The sequence below is a fragment of the Stegodyphus dumicola genome, chromosome 1 (genome assembly GCF_044657685.1).
Source record: "Stegodyphus dumicola isolate Sdum_Otavi_A_Nest chromosome 1, ASM4465768v1".
NCBI lineage: Eukaryota > Metazoa > Arthropoda > Arachnida > Araneae > Eresidae > Stegodyphus > Stegodyphus dumicola.
This window is the reverse complement of record NC_140768.1, coordinates 79,137,673-79,155,837: the sequence shown is the minus strand read 5'-3', so window position 1 is coordinate 79,155,837 and position 18,165 is coordinate 79,137,673. Positions and strand designations below refer to the sequence as shown.

Sequence of the window (18,165 nt, the reverse complement as noted above, 5' to 3'; positions counted from 1 at the left end):
TGGCTTTCATTCATGCCATGCTTCGCTTATGTTTTCTATAACGTTTCTGATGTTGTGTCTCTTCTAAAACTCCATTAGAGAAGGTACATTTTATTATGTGTGTCTTTTATGGTTTGAGAAAATGTGAGGCGCAAATAATAGACTTCAATTGCTGCAATGAAACCCAGATCCATTTGTTGGATTAACGACGTCATATTTGCAGGAATAAAAATTATTTGCACTTTTATTTAAATCACAGAAACCTATAGGATGACTTGAAGCTTTACCTAAAATCCACAAAACATTCAAATTTAGTCCGTTTTCTCTCTCCACTGACTGTAGCGATAGATGAAAACATGATGTTTGGTGTTCGTGGAGGTTCTGTCACTAACTACCGCAACTATACCGACGACTTTCTCCTTTCTCACAGAAATATTTATGGGATGCTGGGAACCTTGAATTCTTTTCCACGAACGATAACGCTATATTTCGTCGTTTATCATTCGTTATTGGAGAGGTTGAATTTGTATATCTGAGCTACTGGAAAGGGAAACGCTGACTGCTTGATTTGCCTGCATGATCTCGAGGTGAAAATCCAGTTGAAAATGTGTTGGATGTACTTGGGAGAAGCCTCGTAGTATGTCGCCAGCTGCACTAGCAGAGAGGTGGATTATTATGTCTGCACAGATCAGGGACTTGCACTGAATATGAAGAAAACCATGCACAAATTGCATCCCAATCAGAAGTAATCATATCTCATTTTGATGACTGCAATTTTTCCCTTGACTCCGATCGGGCAAGAAAAATGAAAAAAAAAAAAAAAATGTATTCATCAGTAGGAGATATGCAGTCATGCAAAGATAATTCTGTCTTCTGTTTTGCTATGCTGGAAATCAGCTTCTAATGTTGCGCGGCTCCAACCTGCACGCAACAATAGTGGTGACTGCTATGAACTGGAAAGTACACAAAGTCTTGAGAAGGGTTTAAATCCCTTTTTATTCAACTTTAGAAATTACAGATGCGTGCTCTTGACGCTCACAAACTACGCCGACCCGGCGGTAAAATAAAAATAAGAAACTAAAAATGAATAATAACAAGTGACTACCTACGAGGCTCTCTAAACGTAACTAACCAACCGCGTTCTAAGATACCGCTGATAATTCAGCAAACTTCTGAATATTAAGTTGAAAGATTTAACTATCTGCCGAGGCAAGCACACAGGCCGAAACGCGTGGTTCTTCAAATTCTACCTAGCCACCTCCACGCTCGTGAAGCAAGAGAGCACACTTTCGAACTCCTTTCCCTTCTATTAACTCAGAACTATTTAACTCAGAATACTTCCGCTGACTATTTTGAATACTTTGCGCGTTCTACTAAAATTTATATACTCTGGCATTGGCAATTCCAGGGAAAGTAAGGCTTGACAGGAAAGATAGTTTAAACTTAAAATAAATGTTAGTTAAAATAAATATAAACCCTACATTTGCGGCTGCCAGAATTTGGTAAACTTGGAAGCAGGTCCTAGAAACGACCTGTTGAAAAGTTTCCACAATTCTGAACTAAAATTTAAGAGCCTCGTTTACATAAAAAAAAACTGTTTTCTCACAAAAGTTAGAATAAATTTCTGTAGACAATTATTTTACCCTCTCTTCTTACAGCAACCTTTCCTGGACTTCAGCAATCGATCTGTTCTCTTCCTTCCAGCATCTGGAAGGAATAAGTATCAGTATCTTTCTAAATACATTATAATTTACGGCCCACCAGCGGCCGAGCGGTAAAGACGCTGAACACTGGTAGTTCGGTCTGAGGTTCGAATCCCGCAAACGGGCTGGCTGCATGGGCGTTTTCGTGGTTTTCCCCATGTTTAACGTGTATACGAGCCAGTTTTCCTTAGAAAGTCCTCCACGATAGGCATCCCTCCCCTTAGGCAGATAGCCCTCGTGTGCTTTGCCATAACTGAATAATCCAAATCCAAAATCCATTATAATTTACACTTTCTTGACACTGAATAAGTTTTTGTTTTTGATCGATTTATTTTCCTTAGTTACTGTTTAATTCACATTCATTCAAGTATTCAAACATGAATTTAACTTTACCCTGGCTCTCCACCATGTGTGGCGTCAAACGGGAATATTTGTGTTTTAGTATTGCAGCACTTCCCCTAACCACAATGATTTGTTAGAATTCAGCGACCAAATAGACACACCTTACTCGACATTCTAAAACTCGATGAGCTATTTTAACATTCTTAAAATTGAAGTGTAGGTGGAGAACCCTACAAAACACATTCATTCTAAATTCCCCCTCATTCATCTTTAGACATGCAGGCTTTGGCTCTAAAGCATGATTTTATCTGCTGTTTAATACTTAAACTTTAATTCATTTCTTTCGAGTATTCACTTTTAGCATCTAAAATTTTATGCTTCTAAACTAAATTCTACTTTTACATAACTTTCAAGTATTTACGTATATTTACAAAATTCTAATACATACGATTTTTACAATTTACCATAAAATGAATAAGAGAAATATAAATTTTTACTTCACGCATTCTTCGCCAAGCTGGCGGCACTGAAACTAAATTTCTTATTAATACAAGAATACGAAGTTATTTTTATCTTCGGCCAAATTTTGGCTTTAACATAACAGAATTAGTCTTTCGACCAACAGAAACTGCTTGTTCTTAGATTTTATACTTAAAGAAAATAATACTTTTGCCTTAGCTAAATAAAGTAAAACAAAACCAAGTCTCAACCGAGACAAATTGACTTCCGTCAAAACATAGAACTTCGTATTTACGCATAACATTTCGGAACAAAAGGAAAAAATTTTATAGAAGATTTTAATTTATCTTTGAGTTTTCGATGATTGGAACTCCGACATCCTCTTCTGGCAGAACTGCTCCCACGATATGGAATTCATCGACGTCAGTCGTCTCCTTTGTGTCCTTCGAGTTTCGTCCATGTTGTTTTTTCTTTTCGCCCTCTGTATGCTGGCCTCTTGGAGTGGTAGTCGTCGGGTTGCTGTCTTTTCCGTTTTGCTCCTGGTCTTGCCGTCTTCCGGTCTGGAATCGTGCCTGAATTTCTTCTGTTGGTGGTGGTCTTTTCGTTCCTCCTACTATCTTTTCGTTCTCGGGAACGGCGGCCTTGTTTGCACCTCTCTCTGGCCCTGGAAAAGTTTTCCTCGATGCAAAATTTCTACTGCGATACGTTGTAACTGGTCTTTTCGTCTTTACCAAAGCTTCTTTACGCGGCGGCGTTGCTTTCGTGTATTTCTTAAATGCTGGAGTCTGAACGTTTTCATTTCTTCTTTTCGGTACCGTCGCATGACTTGTAGAAGGGCTAGGTTTCTCTTCAGTTCTCTGCTTCTTGGGTGGTGGAGCGGGTGACGTTACTTCTTGACCTTCCACTTCTTTTACGCTTGAGTCCTGCAAGAAACTTTTAAGGATTTCAAAATCATTTTGATTATAATATTTTTTCACCTGATCGGGACTTGCTTTACAGATTTCCCCTCTCTCGTTCTTAAGGTACAATACGACTCCCTTGATTTCCTGAATTACATAGGGGCCTTCAAATTTTGGAGCTAACTTTCCAGTAAAATTGTCTGGGGCACTTGATAAAGAAAATTTCCGCTTAAACACTTTATCCCCAACTTTAAAATCCGCTTCACGGCGTTTTCTATCATAGTATAATTTTTGTCTATTTCTTGCCGTATCCGAGCTTTTAACCGCCTGGTCAATGAGTTTTTACACATCTTTTTGTTTAAATTCTTGCTCTCTTTGTTGCACAAAGAATAATTTATCAAATGGCGTAATAAACTTCCGTCCTAAAAATAATTCTGCTGGAGTTTTTCCCGTAGTATCGTGATTTGCCGTTCTTAAAGCATAAGCTAACTCATTTATGTAGCCATCCCAGCGCTTGTGATGTGTGCTAACATAATTTCGAATTATTTTTACAATATTTTTATTAACTCTTTCTGCTATGTTTGCCTGTGGTCTATACGGAACCATTTTGATATGGCGTATGCCAAGTCCAGTGCAAATGTTTTCAAATGTTTGGCTAACGAATTGTTTACCGTTATCGCTAATGACTTTTATCGGTGAACCGTATTTTAAAATGTATCTGTGTAAGAATGCATCTGCGACTGTTTTGGCCGACGCGCGTTTAAGTGGAACAATTTCTGTCCATTTTGAAAAATGATCTGCAATTACTAAAAGAAAACGATTTTTATTTAACTCGCTCTGGGGGAAAGGACCAAGAAAATGTATGCCTAAAATTTCATTCGGAAATGTAGCGCGAATGCTATTTAAGTACCCAGCCGGGCTGTAATTAAAATCATTTATTTACTGACATTGATTGCAGGACCTGACATACGCAGTTACTATTTTGTATAATTGCGGGAAATATACCGCCTCGCGTACCCTTTTTAAAGTCTTTCTGACCCCTAAATGACCCGCTGGTTTCGCGTCGTGTAATTCCTTCAAAATGCTTAATCGAAGCGAGGCTGGGATGACTGGTTTGTACTCGAGATTTTCGTTTGTTGTTTTCGTATAAAATAATAAATTACTATTATTTCATAGTTTTCTGCTCTATTTCTTATGGCATCGATATCTGTGTGCTCAAAGCTTTCGGGGTCTTTCAAATATGCATAGATACTTCCAAATTCAGGATCAGCTTGCAATTCAGCAATAATTGTTTCTCTAGAATCTAAAATTTTTGAAGTCAACACAGCGCATTTGAGTTCATTTCCTTCATCTTCCAGTTTTATACGAGAAAGTGCGTCAGCTACATTGTTTTCTTACCCGGTTTATATTTAATTATGAGATTATATTCTAATGAATATAATCTCATAATTGTATAATCGGCAATTGTGAGTTTTTTACGACGACCGTATTTAAGTATCTTCTTAAACTATCAAAGTTTTAAAGCCCATCTTATTAACCTGGGCGTTAGGTTTTTTCCCGAGTAAAGTCTACCAACAGCAGCATGATCCGAAAACACTGTTACTGGCGCTTTGCCGAAATAAACTCGAAATTTGTGTACAGCCATTAATACGGCTAATGTTTCTCTCTCTGTAGCTGTATAATTCCTTTGTGTAGGGTTCAACGTTTTACTGAAAAATGCCAAAGGATGGCCATTTTGCATGAGAACAGCACCTACAGCATAGTCCGACGCATCTGCTGCAATTTCCAGGTTTTCGTCCCCCTCCGGGAATTTCAAAACAGGGGCATTGATGAGCGCTTCTTTTAACCTTTCAAATGCGGTATTTGCTTCTGCTGTCCACGTGAATTTACTTTTCTTTCTTTTAATTACTAACAAGAGTTCAACAATATTAGCAAAATCTTTTATGAATGACCGATAATAAGAACATAACCCAAAGAAAGAAGAAAGTTTCTTGGCGGTGTTGGGAGGTGGGAAATTCTTGATAGCTTTTATTTTTGAATCTTGAGTTTCTATACCCTTTTGCGAAATTTTATAACTCAGATATTTAAGTTCTTTAGTTGCGAACTTGCATTTTGAGGCGTTAATTGTAAGACCGGCCTCTTTTAATAATTTAAAAACTTCTTCTAGGTCTTTAATATGTTGTTCCAACGTACTACTCGTTATAATTATATCATCTAGATAGATTAAAGTCGATTTTCCTATGACAGGCTTTAGAACAATGTCCATAGCTCTCTGGAATGTTGACGATCCCCACACAACCCAAAGGGCATGCGTAAAAATGCATAAGTGCCCGATTTTGTTATAAACGCAGTTTTATGTATGTCTTCGGGTCTCATAGATATTTGATAGTAGCCAGACGTTTAGTCCAACGTAGTCATGTATCTCGTAGACTTAATCTTTCTAATAATTTCCTGTATAACCGGCAAAGGGTAATTTGGGAATTTAGTAACACTATTAAGTTTCCTGTAATCGATAGCAAACCTCCAAGCCCTTTTATCCGAAGGAGGAAACTCGTTCTTTTTCCTACATAGTACGACTGGACTCGCGTACTCATTATTTATGGGCGTTATTATCTGGTTCTTTAACATTTCCTGAATATGTTCTTCAATGCTTTGTTCTTTCTGTTTATCATAGCGGTAAGGTTTAGTCCTACAGTGTTTGTCGGCAATTAACTGAATATCATGCGTAATAATTTGCAAACTACCAGGCCGTTCTGAAAACAAGTTTTAAAAAGTACTCACCGCTTGCTGGATGGCTTGGCTTTCATGGTCATTCAAATGGCTAATGTCGACTTGCGGTTGTTCCACTGGTTCCACCACCCTCCGATCCATCTCCAGCACAATAGAACTTTCCTGAAAATTCAGTTTGGCCTTCGCGGCTTTTAAAAACTCCATACCTAAAATAAGTGGACTTTGCAAGTTTTTTACTACAAAAATTAATACTTTAAGGCTTCGTTTTGAACCTGTATTTTTAAAGATAATTTTCAAATACATTGACAAGTTTGTCCTTGCGCTGCTATGATTTCTGTGTTTTTATTTTTAAATAATCGTAACCTATTAAAATTCTTCTTAAAAAAAATATCACTCATAAAATTATGTTCTGCTCCTGTATCGATGAGGGCTTCTACTGGTACATCGCCAACCAGGACTTGTATAATCGGCAATTGTGAGTTTTTTACGACGACCGTATTTAAGTATCTTCTTGAGGGTTTTTTCGAAACTTCCGGGGTCTGGACCCTCGCTTTTACAGGCCCCTCTACTCGTTTAAAGCTTTCCTTTCAACTTCTGCTTTCTGGGTACGCGGACGGTTGTTTTCAAATTTCCTTTTTGGGCCTTGACCTTCGAGCTTCGATGAGTTAGCTTGATAGCTCTTTTCCCCATAAGAGCGATTTGCGTTTCTGGTTTGCTCATTTGAAGATTGCCTTCAGATACTTTGAGAATACGATGCCCTCTAGCTTTCTCCGCTATTCTGCGATTTTGGAACTTGACCGCCAATTCGAAGAGTTCCTGCAATGCGCTTGGGTTTCTAATTTCGAAGTAATCTTGAACAGCAGGTAGCAATCTTGGTAAGATTATTTCAATAATCTCCGCGTCGGGTTTCTTTCCATACAGCATATCCGTCAGTTTAATTTTTCGCAGAATAAAGTCCGTCAACTCTTCTATATTCCGTTGATAAAAACTATATAGTTCGGCTTCTAGCTTTGCTCGATCTTTCACTATGGGGAAGGCCTTTACTAACGATTTTTTGAAATTTTCAAATGTATATGTCTGGCTTCCAAATTCCCCTAATAAAAATTTACCTATATTCTTCCACCATAGCGCGGCCTGTCCTCTTAGTGCGGATGTGGCGATGGCAACTTTTTGTCTTTCAGGCACAGGGTAGAGCTGGAAGTGATTTTCGAGGCCTTCTAGAAATATCGTCACCGAATGTTTTCCGTCGAAATTGACGTTTGGCTTGATTGACGCTCTCATCGTCTGGATCAGGTATCCAAATCCTTCCAATTTGCTTGCCATTTCTTGTTGTTGTCCAGCAGCTTCCATCCAGTTTTCGGCCATTTCAGTTCGACAAGTGTTCGGGCGCCAATGTAATGTTGCGCGGCCCCAACCTGCACGCAACAATAGTGGTGACTGCTATGAACTGGAAAGTATACAAAGTCTTGAGAAGGGTTTAAATCCCTTTTTATTCAACTTTAGAAATTACAGATGCGTGCTCTTGACGCTCACAAACTACGCCGACCCGGCGGTAAAATAAAAATAAGAAACTAAAAATTAAATAATAACAAATGACTACCTACGAGGCTCTCTAAACGTAACTAACCTAACCGCGTTATAAGATACCGCTGATAATTCAGCAAACTTCTGAATATTAAGTTGAAAGATTTAACTATCTGCCGAGGCAAGCACACAGGCCGAAACGCGTGGTTCTTCAAATTCTACCTAGCCACCTCCACGCTCGTGAAGCAAGAGAGCACACTTTCGAACTCGTTTCCCTTCTATTAACTCAGAATTAACTCAGAACTATTTAACTCAGAATACTTCCGCTGACTATTTTGAATACTTTGCGCGTTCTACTAAAATTTACATACTCTGGCATTGGCAATTCCAGGGGAAAGTAAGGCTTGACAGGAAAGATAGTTTAAACTTAAAATAAATGTTAGTTGAAATAAATATAAACCATACAAGCTTTTGAATAAAGACCCATTGCATCTGTTGGATTTCTTTCTTGGCCAGTGCAGCTCACCTTTCTCATGGTTTAACCAAATTCTTCGGTTTTACATTCGTCTATGGCATGCTCTGTACTGATATGAAACATTGCTGGTTGCATATGTGTACCTGTTCCCGTCCTTAATATTTGCAACTAATATAATTATTCCTTATTGTTTCCTTGTGTTTTATCTGAATTTTTTGTATTTGGCTATTTTACTTTCGAACTCGTTTCCCTTCTATTTGACTCAGAATACTTCCGCTGACTATTTTGAATACTTTGCGCGTTCTACTAAAATTTACATACTCTGGCATTGGCAATTCCAGGGGAAAGTAAGGCTTGACAGGAAAGATAGTTTAAACTTAAAATAAATGTTAGTTGAAATAAATATAAACCACACAAGCTTTTGAATAAAGACCCATTGCATCTGTTGGATTTCTTTCTTGGCCAGTGCAGCTCACCTTTCTCATGGTTTAACCAAATTCTTCGGTTTTACATTCGTCTATGGCATGCTCTGTACTGATATGAAACATTGCTGGTTGCATATGTGTACCTGTTCCCGTCCTTAATATTTGCAACTAATATAATTATTCCTTATTGTTTCCTTGTGTTTTATCTGAATTTTTTGTATTTGGCTATTTCATTTCCTTTATTGTTATTTCCTGGATTTAAAATGCTATTCAAGAATTTCTGTTTTCTTAAAATTAAAAATTTAAATAAAGACGAAAATTTACTTGAAAAGAATGTAGACTAATATTTTCATTAAAAGCGACAATAAGAACGTAACTTTTTCTGCAGGTGTAGAAGAGCGATAGCTGTTTTAACTCCTGAATTCCTGGAAAGTTCTGTTTGTGCATTCTGCACAAAATGGGCACACTATTTAGGTATAGGTATGTATAAATAAAAACAGTCACATTTTTTTATAATTAAATATATATCCGCAATGTTTCGCACTGTAATCGCACTGTTTGTCTTTTAGGGAACTGTAAGGTTACGTTCAAAATTGGGATCTATGACAGGATTCGAAGCATTCCACAATTTTTTACAATTATTCATCTATTATTTCTCACGATGGTTCTTCAACACAGTCATCATTGTCTCAGTTATGTCCGTTGTTGACTATATTAAAACCTCTTTCATTATCTAGTTAATTCGTATTCGATCTGATGCATTCAATTACGTTGGTGGAATCATCTTAAAGATACCAAGCTGCTACACAGTTTCCGCTGTGTCCCCAACAGTAGCCGAGACTTTTAAACTCATGAATACTGATAGTTCAACTTGAGTTCAAACATAGGCAAATGAGCTGGATACATGTATGGTTTCCCTCTTTTTTTCGCATGTGTGAAGGGCCGGTTTTCTTTAGAAAGTCCTCCACGAGGGCATCTTTTTCCTTATGCAGATAGCCGCCGCGTGTTTTTCCGTATTCAAATAATCTAACCAGTTTCCACTATTCTATCACTGAATTCAGCAAAATGAGTTTTAAACCCAACGAAATCATTTGCACAATATGGTATGGTATATTTTCATACTGCTTGTCACATTGCTTGATCTATAGTCTTACGATAAAACAATATTGGGCTATCTGAGACTCACTGCATATTCGAGACGGCGTCTTGTATCGGAAGTGGGAAACGGTGTTAGAAAAGCATTTCGATAGCAGGCTATTACTTCTAAGATCCTGCGTTCCGGGCGTCCTTAAAGAACTATATAGCAGTCCAACAGGAGGCCACTTCGGATTAATGATGACTTGCATAGAGTTCGAGAGCGCTTCTAGTGAAATAATGTATATGTGATGTTCAAAAATGGTGCCAATATTGTGATCTTTTTGCGGGTCGGAAAGGACAGAAGAAACGAAGCTGAGGGAAGCTGCAACGTTTAATTGTAGGAGCGCCTTTTGAATGTATCACCTTATCACCTTGGATACCACAGGAGCTCTGCAACGATCTGCTAATGGCAACAAATGCAACCTCATTGTCATTGATTACATTACAAAGTAGCCTCAAATATATCCTATCCCTAATTTGTTTGGTCGCCTCCGTATGCACCTTCATCGCTTGAGCAGTACATTCAAGATCTCTAGGTACGGTAACAGAGGTAATGAAAAAGCATTGGATTTCCAGGTTTGGAGTGCTTCTTTGCTATATTCCGATCAAAAAGGGAACTTCATCTCGGCTTTGTAAACTATTCGGCATAGACACAACCCAAGCGCCTTTACATCCGAAGTGGTAGAGAGTTTTAATCGAACTATTCTTAACAACCACTCGCTGATTGTTTCCAGAAACCAACAGGCCTGTGGCCAGAAGTTACCTCTATTCTTGCTGACCTATCGCAATGCTGTCTATGAGACTAGCAGCTACTTCCCATTCCAGATGCTGTTCGTCAGATCCTTCGTCTGCCTTTTAATGTCTTGTTTGGTGGCCCTCCGGATGCACCTTCATCGCTTGAGCAGTACATTCAAGATCTCTAGGCATAGTTTGAAGTGATGCGTAGTTTCGCACGACAGCGAATAAGTTTTGCGACGGAGAAGATGAAGACCCGGTGCGACACAAGAGCTGCAGGACGTCGATTCAGATAAGGTGGCAATTTGGATTTAGCAAATCCGCGTCGACTTAGAGAAGGTGACCAGGTATCGAATCCGATTCAAGGTGACAAGGTGTGGAAGGTCTTTCTCCTTTTATGATTTTGGATAATTTTGCATGTTACAGTTTACCTAGAATGATCCTTACAGAGTCCTAAACAGTCTGAATGACGTCGTGGTAAGGATCTGTAAATCATCAAATTCTAAGCCTAAAATCGTTCATTATGACAGTCTAGCCGTGGTCCCCCTTGTGTACATAATATAAATAGTATATTAAAACCATGGTCATATTTTTATATAAATTTGTAAATTCATTCATTTATTTATTTAGTATTTGATATTTTGTATGTTTTTTTATTGAATATTTTAGTACTGCATTTATATTCCTTTTAGTTGTAAGTACGGCTTGCTGTCTAGAGATTGTACTGCTCGGGATCTACAGTTGTTATGAGTTTTATATATATTTAAATAATTTTAGTGAAATTTCGGTATCTTTTATATAATGTAACATGCAAAGTCGGAAGAGGAGAAGCTCTGCTGGAAAAATAAGATTGCCGGAAAATAAGCAAATCAGAGTTTTGGGCATTGCCAACGCAAAATGAGAAAAGATCGCGTGAGCTGAAAATAAGATCTACACTGAATGTATCTATGAATGCCTTGACTAGTTCTCGTTTAGTCATCTAATGCTGAGTAGCGCCACGGTTTTTTGAATGAGCACTGAAATCCTCAAAGATATCAACATTTCAGTAAGAGGTAGAGCAGGGAGTCGGCAACCTTTTTTGGCCTCGGGTCAAAATCAACCAAAATGCGAGTATTAAAGAGACGTTTGTGTCAGAGATATTTTCGTATTAAAATAGCATTTTAGTAAATAATAAGATATATTTTATTAAGAAAATAATTACAAACATAGTTGAATAAACTTTATTTATAAACTTTCTCTACGATATCAATGGCTCCCCTGATGTTGAACTTGTGACTTCAATTTAGTCAAGTCTAGTTTATACTAGTTAGTCGTTTTAAGTCGAACACAAGCATCTGAATTTTCAATAGTTAACCTGCTCCTGTTTTTGCTTAAAATGAATTTCATTTGTGAAAATACTTGCTCACATTTATAAGTGGACCCGAATGTGGACAAAATGGCAAAGGCAATTTTTTTAATGATGAAAACCTCGTAGGAAGTGATGTCCAACATGTTGATATCATGAGAAAATTATTAGCTTCTGTATTTTCCAAATCGTTCCGCAATTTCTTGAATTTATCCGTACATAATGTTGAACTTTTAAAATCAATCATTTCTAAACTAAAATTGTCAATTCTTAGATATTCAAAATACTGCAAATTTATAATATTTTCTTCTATTTCATCGGGCTTTATTATAAATGTAAACATTTCTCCATGTTTCTTAAGACTTTGAAACCGACTTTCATATTCACTTTTAATGACCGAAATCCAAGTTTCGAACATATTTAGATTGCGTTCATCGATATTTTCTTTTTCATGTTCCCTTTTTAACAAGGGAAAGAAATGAAATTTTTTAGTTTTTATGTCAGTTTCAAATAATATCAATTTTGAAGTAAAACGTTTCCATTTTCAAAATTGTGTGGTTATTTCCTTGGAATCGTACGTTGAAATCATTATAATGGTTCATTATGTCTGTTAAGAACAAAAGTCTTAAAAACCATTGTTTATCATTGAGTTCGAGATCATTTTCACCGATTTCGTGAAGAAATATTTGTATATCATCAAAACACTCTACAAATTTATTAAGAACTTTGCCCCGACTTAACCATCATATTTCAGAATGTAATAACAAATCTCCATATTTCGATTCAATTTCCTCCACAAAAGCTTTAAAGCGCCTGTGTATTAATGCTGATCGCGCTATTATCATGTTTACGATCTTAACAACTTTTCCATTACATCCTTAAGTTATTGTGTAGATGCTTTTGCAAATAAATTTTCTTCATGTATCATACAATGAAACGATAAAAGTGAACGGCCAAGTTCATTTTCCATTAGTTTTACAAATCCAACAGTTTTTCCTCTCATACTTGGAGCACTGTCAGTTGTTATGGAAAACAATTTACTTTCTAAATCGAATACTTGCCCATTTTTGAAATTTGTAAACTGTTGTACTTGACGAAAAATATCAGTGCCTTTGGTGGTGTCATTCATTGAAGCAAGAACGTATAGTTCTTCATTGACATTCGAGCTATTTATTGATGCAAATCTAATAATTATTGCAAGCCTACCAATACTATTCATTAAATATGTGTTCGGAACAATTTACAAATGCGTTTTTCAAAAACTCGCTGTCTGTAAATGGTTTTCCGTTGGTACCAATGCTAAGAGTTGCAACAAAGCTGGCAGACGTAGCGTGATTGTTACTGGTAACAAAACTCTTTAAGAATTAATTTTGTTTTCCAAAATTTAATACACGTTTAGCAATGTATTCAGATTTATCTTCATTTGCCATTTCACTCACATCTTTATGTTTTGAAGAAAAGTGTCGCTCAATATTATAAGTAATTATATCTGTACATAAAGTACATATCAATTTGTCAGCATTTTCGATACACCCATACTTTTCTGTCCACACATCTTGAAATAATCTCTTTTTTGCTTTTTGTTTGTTCATGGTAATTTTTTTAAATAATAATATTTATTTCACTAGGTTACTAGGTCAATATTATTGTGCTACTGTACTACACGTGCTATAACTACAACTGACATACAACTGAGATAACGACGCACTCTTCTAGGAATGGTACAATTTGTTCAGACAATGTCGCTGCATTCCGCATACTATCGGCCGATTCCATATCCAGTCAGGTGGGGGTGGGGCTTTAACTGATATTTTTGTATGTTATACTGGATTCAAATTTGGTACGTTCATAACTTTGCGACAAAAAATTTTTGGGAAAAAGAAAAAAAATGTTTGTATATCTTTATTTTCGGAACTAAAGTAGGTCACTTTAAATTACCAAATGGGTCACTCGGTGACCCACGGGTCATACATTGTTTATAGAGTCTTATTTTCCCAGATATTAGCCTTCACAATGTGGCTCTTATCTGTGGAAGCAACGATTTATTTAATTATTTTAAAATTTCATAATAGAGTATTTCTGACTTCATATTAGAGAAATACCATTTGTCACTTTCTGCATTGTTCTAAAATATTAACGTCAAAAATAGGTAACATGAATTTCGGCAAATTCACATCTTTTTTAGTCTAAAAAAATGTGCTCTCGCATGCATCCCCCCCAAAAAAAACCTTTCATACTATCAAACAGTTTAATAAGTGCAGTCTTCTTACTCTAAGTTAGTCCACCTACATTCCACTGTAGCACTCGTAAATGAGGGATGTCTTTCCTGATATCCGAAACCTGAAATATTGACAGGCAACTCCGTCCTTATAAAAATGTTGCCCAGGGTGCGCCACTAGAAGATATTGTTACATTATTTTCTTCCTTCATGTTCGTACGGGGTTCGTAGATTTGGAGTGAATAACGACGACACTTGATAAGTATCGAAACACACTTTTATTTAGCCAGTACTAATCAGGACAACTCCAAAATCACTATTACAGTCGTCGAACTGTTATAAACACGCTGACACGTTCAGCGACACGGCCTTCACACTGATATTCAATAACAGTGGAGACAGCTTCACTGCAAAGCACTGAGTAAAGCTTCCGACTCTGTTTGGTCATTCTCGGAACTCCACGTACCCTCCAGACTCTCCATGCTACAACTCGCGATGCACTCGACGATACACAAGAGTATAGCTCTCGACAAGAGTATAGCACTAATTCGCGATACACTAAAAGACTCTCTCGATGCACTCGACGACCAACTCGGCGCTAGACTTCGAGACACTCGCTCAATGACTGACTATTAGCTCGCTAGACGAAGCACACACTCTGAGTGCAGACCAATAGGATTTATATAGCTTTCGGCTTATGTTCGAGAACATTCTGGGCTAAACCGGTAAGAATTCGTTCCAGAAGGTTCTCCATCCGTCCATGGTATATCGCCAATTTTGTCGCCAAATGGGCGATTTCTTGTCAAATGTGGCAACCCTGCCTTCTTTTACCATTTTATAGCAATCCTAAAACTGCTTTGTGGGAAAGCTATCTCGCCGCAAAATCTAACGCCTTTCTAAAATCTAAGGCCCACTGCCGAAAGCAAGGATTTTAAATCCATAAATCCAAAGAATGATTCAGATGTAACGCGCTTTTAGCAAATTATTTGATGAACTTAAGAATACAAACGAAAGGTGTCGCTTTTAATCCGATCTGAGTTTAAATAATAAAACTTTGTAAAATGTACTTTGAATTTTAGTAATACATAGTGTCTCGTAAATGTTGTGACAAACTTCTCGGGGAGGTAGGGCACATCATACGGATTAAGAATTGCATAGGAACCCTTGCCCAGAAAAATCATTGTACGCCGCTAGGGGCTGTTGTACAGAAGAGTGCTAGTGGAAAGTGAGGATTGCCTCATTCGAGCGGTAGGCACCGTACGAAGAGCATGGAACGCTATACGAACGGAGAGCTTGTGAACATGTGATTCCAAGATGATGGAGCACCTACTCATTTTGGACTGGATGTTCGTAGCCATTTGAACAGATCATTCCCGCATCAAAGGAATGGGCGTCGTGAACCGGTTCCTTGGCCTTTAGGCTCAGCGGATTTATTGAGCTTTTATTCATTTTTGTTGGGTGCCATCAAAAGTGTCGTGTATCACGATCCTGTGTCTGAAATGGATCTCGTGGCAAGACTCGGCTGCGCAGCTGCAACAATCAAAGAAACTCCCGGTTTGTCTGAACACATCCGGCAATCAATGGTCCATCGGTGTCAAGCATGTTTGGCGTCTGATGGTGCAAACGTCAAGCATCTGTTGTATCATTCAAGCTGTTGCACACCATTTGTATTCATGGCCTATAAATGTTGCAAATTAATCACTCTCTTGTTTCCTTTCCAATCTTCTATCTCTTCTACCACTTACACCTGACATGTCTGGGCATAGGTTCCTTTGCAATTCTTAATCCTTATGATGTGCCCTACCTCCCCCAGAAGCTTGTCGCAACATTTACGGGACACACTGTAGATCATTGCTTATTTGAACTAATTAGACAACTTTTTTCTTTCAGAACATGTGCAACGTAAATTAATACCTCTTTGTTTAAGGCCTTGTGCTACACCTTTAATTCTTCAGGGCATCAACGTTATTGACTATACGAAAGCAGAATTTCAAGACTGGGAATATCTCAGGTTAGTGGCATCCCTGAAAGTGGTTCCTGAAACGACGGCCGAGGCTCAGCAACCAACGACCAGCAGCATTAAAATATCCATCTGAAAACTAACAATCAAGATTTTGTACTTACACCGCCTGAACTCATAACTGATAATCATACGCGCTTAAAAATGTCTTGAATTACATTTTAACTTTTTGATAAACTACCTTCAATATTACGTTAAGTGTTTTAAATTTACTTCTACCTCCTAAACTCGAAGAAATTAACTAATCATGTTTAGTAAAGTTTTTTTTATTCATTGAAATATCGATGAGTTTGTAGAAGTTACTTTAAGTTTCTAACAATTATTTTGAATTTAAACATATTTTACTGTCTATTCTCGTCTCCAATCTACAATTCCGTACCAGAATGAGTTTTTAGTATCACGTTTTATGCAAATGAATTAGATGGAGTATTTAAGGAGAGTTCAATTTGCTTCGAGAGAAAGCGCTTAGGAGTCCTTAGTGGTGCGTGTTTACCTTCTGGCTACTTCTTTCTTGAACCTACTACACTTGGCAGTATTGGATGTGCCCGCTGACAGTCGCCGGCTAGATTAAATTAAGGGCTAACTACGTTAGATATTTGTGTCTAACTTCGGCTAAGTCTATTTAATTTAGCATTAGATTAGTTGCTTATTTTCTTAATTTTATTTAAGGGCTCAAGTAGAGGCTTTCCTGTAAGCCCAAGAACTGGCCGTCTATTATTATTTGAGTAAATAAAAAGTATTTTTAACTCTCCTCGAGACTCAGTCGTAACTACTTGAACTCTACCCTATCCGCTACTTAGTTCGCTAAGTTCTTCGACATTTTAACACAGACAAAGTACTGAGGAACATTACAAGTTCATAACCTCAGCCTTTTTTCTTTGTTAGAAATTTTGTCCAAGAAATTCTGAGCATAATTATAGCCTGTTGAAATAGACTGTAATTAAGATTAAAATATCTTCTTCCGTTATTTTTCCTGCATTGTTAGCCGCATATTCCTCCTTTATTAGCTATTTCATTATTTCTAAATACTAAAGCTTTATTTTTTGAATTAATGTCGGCTTATTTCTTTGTCTCGATGTCAAAGTTGAATGCCGTAAATAATTTTTAACGATGCTTTCATTGATCAAATGAGAGTTGACAGGCTTGAATTATTATTTGCGTAGCAGCTGGCACTGTTAAGTTTCTATGATAGAAGTATTACTTATCGGCTTCATTTTACAGTGTCTTACAGTAACAAAAATTACTGTGTTAATGTTGCCGTGGTCACAGAAAATATTACAGATGTCGCTATACGAGGCAAAAAATATAATTTACTACAACGAGGATATTTTTACGTGAATTTCGGTAACATTTTCTGTTTTCATCAATAAATTTCTTCTCAATTTTTTTATGAAACTTTTGGAAATGTCCTTCATCAATCATACTGTTGCGTTCTGTTGTAAATACATCAAGCATTTGAAAAATACTTACTTCTTCTATTAAACCTAGCGATGGCAAGGCGCGCGCCAACCATTGCCAAAAATGATATCCCATAATCCGTTTGTTCTATTCTTTACTTTTTATTATTACTCTCTCTTGTGTGCTTGTATGCATCTTTAAAGTATCCGTCGCTTTTTATTATTTTAGTTAAAACTGAATATATATGCTTTTCTAATATTGATGGGCACACGATAAAACACCCCTCAGAACAAGCTTTATTTCGGAGATTTAATCAGTGCTGCTGGACAGACGAATAAAAGGTAAGCAAAGTTTGCTATCTTTATTCTTCACATTCTGCGGGTTCGTGGATTTGGAGTGATTGATAACAACACTTCAAAAGAATACAGGAAGAATCAAAACACAATTTATTTGTCAGTATTACATAGGAGAGTTCCAAAGACGCGTTACAGTCGTCGAAAAACTACGACAAATACGATGAAACAATCAGCAACACAGCTTTCGGGCTATCAGGCTATAACGGTGAAGACAGCTTCACGGCAAAGCACTAATGTACAGCTCTCGCTGTGAAGCTAATCTTTGAACTTACAACACTACTACTGAACTCAAGCTACTCGGCGTACAGGCAGGATATATATAGCTTTTGACCTACCTTCGAGTACATTCTCGAGAAAAGATTTTAAGACCGTAAGATTTTTTTTTAGAATGTTCTCGCTCCGTCTACGGCATATCGCTAA

The 18,165-nt window shown here is 37.2% G+C and overlaps 1 protein-coding gene across 1 annotated transcript in view; it reads left to right on the top strand.

Moving 5' to 3' along the window:
• The window catches only part of LOC118182029 (myeloid differentiation primary response protein MyD88-like), a 53,197-nt gene extending 36,455 nt beyond the window's left edge, over positions 1–16,742 (top strand). Inside the window, exons 6-7 of the mRNA XM_035351335.2 lie at positions 8,925–9,016; positions 15,862–16,742. Of these exons, the coding sequence (XP_035207226.1) occupies positions 8,925–9,016; positions 15,862–16,067 (298 nt within the window). The 3' untranslated portion in view covers positions 16,068–16,742. The remainder of the gene's footprint in view (positions 1–8,924; positions 9,017–15,861) is intronic.
• The last annotated feature ends 1,423 nt before the right edge of the window (positions 16,743–18,165 follow it).